The sequence below is a fragment of the Octopus bimaculoides genome, chromosome 30 (genome assembly GCF_001194135.2).
Source record: "Octopus bimaculoides isolate UCB-OBI-ISO-001 chromosome 30, ASM119413v2, whole genome shotgun sequence".
NCBI classification, from domain to species: Eukaryota; Metazoa; Mollusca; class Cephalopoda; order Octopoda; family Octopodidae; genus Octopus; species Octopus bimaculoides.
In genome coordinates, this window is record NC_069010.1 from 9,621,568 (window position 1) to 9,625,503 (window position 3,936).

At 37.6% G+C, this 3,936-nt stretch overlaps 1 protein-coding gene across 1 annotated transcript in view; it reads left to right on the forward strand.

The window, feature by feature from the left end:
- LOC106882249 (uncharacterized) overlaps positions 1-195 on the forward strand; it is a 12,047-nt gene extending 11,852 nt beyond the window's left edge. The window contains exon 3 of the mRNA XM_052978135.1: positions 176-195. Coding sequence (XP_052834095.1) covers positions 176-195 — 20 coding nt within the window. The remainder of the gene's footprint in view (positions 1-175) is intronic.
- Positions 196-3,936: the final 3,741 nt, after the last annotated feature.

Genomic DNA, 3,936 nt, shown 5'->3' on the forward strand with positions numbered 1-3,936 from the left:
AAATTTGAGGCCTTGTGTCTCCAGTAGAAAGGATCATTATTATTATTATTATTCCAAGGGTGGCGAGCTGTGGCAGAATTGTTAGCAGCTAGGTAAAATGCTATATTCTGCCGCTATATTCTTAGTTCAAATTCCACTGGAGATCTTTTTTTTTTTTCATGATATTTATCAACAGAACATTTCAAGAAATTGTAATGGAAAGCGGAAAAAATAAAACTACACATTACACACATGAAAAGCAGAGAAATGCTGATCTTGACTTGACTTTGTTAATTAATTCGTTAACAAATAGACTGGCTGGCTTGGTTTTCATGAGCCCAAAAAAACAAATGCATATGATGGAGACAATACTTTTGTGTGTATGCATGTGTACGTATGCATGTATGTGCATACACACATCCATATATGTACATATACACATGCACAACAAAGAGCTATTGTGCAATCGGCCCTTTTCCCCCTTTCAGGAGGGGGGGGAGTTAAATAATGTGTTTTTATGCTTTGTAAACATCTTTTGGATTCTATACATACATACACAGCATATGTATGTGTGTGTGTGTGTCTATATATATATATATATATATATTTATAGGCGCAGGAGTGGCTGTGTGGTAAGTAGTTTGCTTACCAACCACATGGTTCCGTGTTCAGTCCCACTGCGTGGCACCTTGGGCAAGTGTCTTCTACTATAGTCTTGGGCTGACCAAAGCCTTGTGAGTGGATTTGGTAAACGAAACTGAAAGAAGCCCGTCGTATATATATATGTATGTATGTGTTTGTCCCCCCAACATTGTTTGACAACCGGATGCTGGTATGTTTACGTCCCCGTAACTTAGTGGCTTGACAAAAGAGGCCGATAGGCTTACAAAGAATAAGTCCTGGGGTCGATTTGCTCGACTAAAGGCAGTGCTCCAGCATGGCCCACAGTCAAATGACTGAAACAAGTAAAAGAGAGAATATATATATATATATATACATACATACACATATATATATACACATATATGCTGTGTGTGAATAGAATCCAAATAACATTTCTGCAAAGCATAAAAGCTATCTAACCCTAACCCCCTCTTGAAGCAGGGGGAAAAGGGGCCAATTGCACAATAGCCCTTTGTTGTGCATGTGTATATGTACATATACGTGTGTATGTGTGGATAAATTGTATATAAATTTACATGTATACATATCTTATATGCATACATATGTAGACAGAACCTCACATACACTCGTTATGGTTACATGCATGCATACTGTCTCTGTTTTAATTAACATGCTGTCGGTGAATATATTGATATGAAAAAAAAAAAGAAAACAGAAAATAATACGAAAAACAAACAAAGGCAGTTAACATTTACTCATAAAATATTCCAATGAGGTTCTGTAAACTACTTTGGACTCTAGGGAAAAATGTGGTTTTGACACTTTTTGATAATCAGGTGTAAATAGACACCTCTGTGGTTTAACCATAGGCCTGTTCTGAGCACAGCGAGTCTGCATGTGTTGAACTCTTTTACTAGAAAAGGAGCGACGATGATTCCGAAGTTCCAGACTGTCTTTAACTTGGAAGTCACTGTCCCCCTCTATCTCCTCCAACTCCCTTGACATGTAAAAGTACAATAAACATGTCCTCTACAAAAAAAAAAAGAAAAAAGAAAAAGTACTGACTAATTCTTCATATTCATGTTTACTTCTTTTTTTATATATAACCTTGCATAAAAACAAACAAACAAACGTTACATATATATGTATACACGCACACACAAACACACACACATACAGAAACATATATCACCTACATAGATATGTATGTATACACACGCACACACACAGAGATATACATGTATATTCACACATATATAAATACATACATATACCACTTCATTTTCCTTGTATTCAATTGTATTTTGTTGTCAATAGCTGTGAAAAATAACAACTGTTTCAATCACATCACCTGTCTTTTGTCTTTCTTTCCTGTTCTTCGCATGGCTTTCCTTCTGTTAGAGAGAGAAACCCGGCTGTTTCTTGCAATACAAACCAATACATACATCTAAAGCAGGGGTTCTCAGGTCCTCTTAAATACTATTAAGGGATCTTTTTTAAAACGGGGGCCACATTTTTCATTAACGAAACACTTTGAAACTTGGAACACTGGTAGAATGTGTCATATAAAACATCTTTTTCTCTTAGTCTTCTTAAAAAAAAAAGAAATCCATAAGTTATTCCATGTTAAAGTTGTCGTATTTCTGTAATTTCAACCAATCACTGACGTCCATTCAGCCGATATACATTAAGTGCCGACTACATAAACAAACGATTCTGAAACAATTAACCCTAACCCTAGGGTCAGGGTTAGGGTTAAAGCAAATTTAAAATGAAAAAAGCAAATAAAACGAAGGCATGGAGATTAAATACGCTTTACATCGCTTAATCAGCCAAAGGAGTAAATGTAAACAACTGAATACTTGTCAGTGATTGGTTGAAATTATCGAAATAAGACAATTTTTTACATGAAATAAATTCGAATACAAAAATATTTTTCTGTTCTATAACACAAAATAGATAAGTATACGAAGTTTGAAAGTCTTTCCGTACCAAAAACACTACATAAAACATTAATGAAAAATGTGGCCCCCATTTTAAAATAGATCCCTATTAAGGATCTACAATTTACTATTTTGTTGCATGGACCCCTAAAAGTCTCTGGGGCTGTATGGACCCTGGTTGAGAACCACTGTTTTACACAAAGCTGTGACCCTCCCATTTAATGCAGCAGAGAGCAAAAGAGCATGGCGTCCCAGATGAGGTGCCTACCTATAATCCAAGGATAAAGGGTAAGACCATCTGGTATCTTCCTATCACTTATGGATAATCCCCCACCAGCTCCAGAACCGAGAGGATATTAACCCGAGCCAGGGCAATTAATGATTAAGTTTAGCTCGGTGTGACGAATGAAATGACCAGTATTTAGGCAGCTTGACAGACCGTGAAGACCTGTGGAGTTGAGGGGTCTATCGGAGTGACACTCAGTCCCCAACAAAATTTTGTTTTAGATGTATGTATTGCAAGAAACAGCTGGGTTCCTTTCTCTAACATTTTACATTGTTTAATCTACACAAGTTAATGTGTGAAAAACAAAATAGGAATTTGGAAAGAAGCTTTTATAAAACTAGTTTTTAATTATCGAATGGCTAAGGGTGCCCACCAGAATAAAATAGTAATCAGAGGGAGTCCATAGATAAGAAATGGTTGAGTACTCCTACTTTAGATGTATGTGTTGGTATATATTGCAAGAAACAGTGAGGTTTCTTTTTCTAACATTATCCATAGTTCAACCTACAGAAGTTAATGTATGGAAAACAAAAAAGGAATTTTGAAAGAAGCGCTGGAATTGCGGAGCTTATCTAGACTGAGTAGACCATTAGTGATGGCCATAGGCAGGGCATTGATCCAGTGGCCAAAGAATTTTGTATGAGTAGAAGGTAGGCCACACCTTGGTCAGAATGATCAAGGAGAGAGTTGGAAGTGGTGCCTGAATGTCCCATACTCTTTGATTCCGTCTATCCTCAACTGAGGCAGAGCTTCATCCATCTCTCTCTTGGAACTTGTCCAAGCTGGAGAGGAAAGGATGTTACCTACTAAATGGGAGTAAGTGTGATAGAAGAAATAAAACAAGGAAGAGATAGAGACAAGCACTTGCATAGACCTAGGTCCCCAGACTGTTTGGACAAAGCAGCCTGATCAGAGGACTCTGCCGAGAGTTTGACATTGGCCAAGCTTTCGAGGTTCCTGAAGATTAGGCGATCAAAGCATTGGAAGATGACAAGAATCTATTTGGCACTCCGTCGCTTCCGACGTCGAGGGTTCCAGTTGATCCGATCAACGGAACAGCCTGCTGCTCGTGAAGTTAACGTGCAAGTGGCTGAGCACTCCACA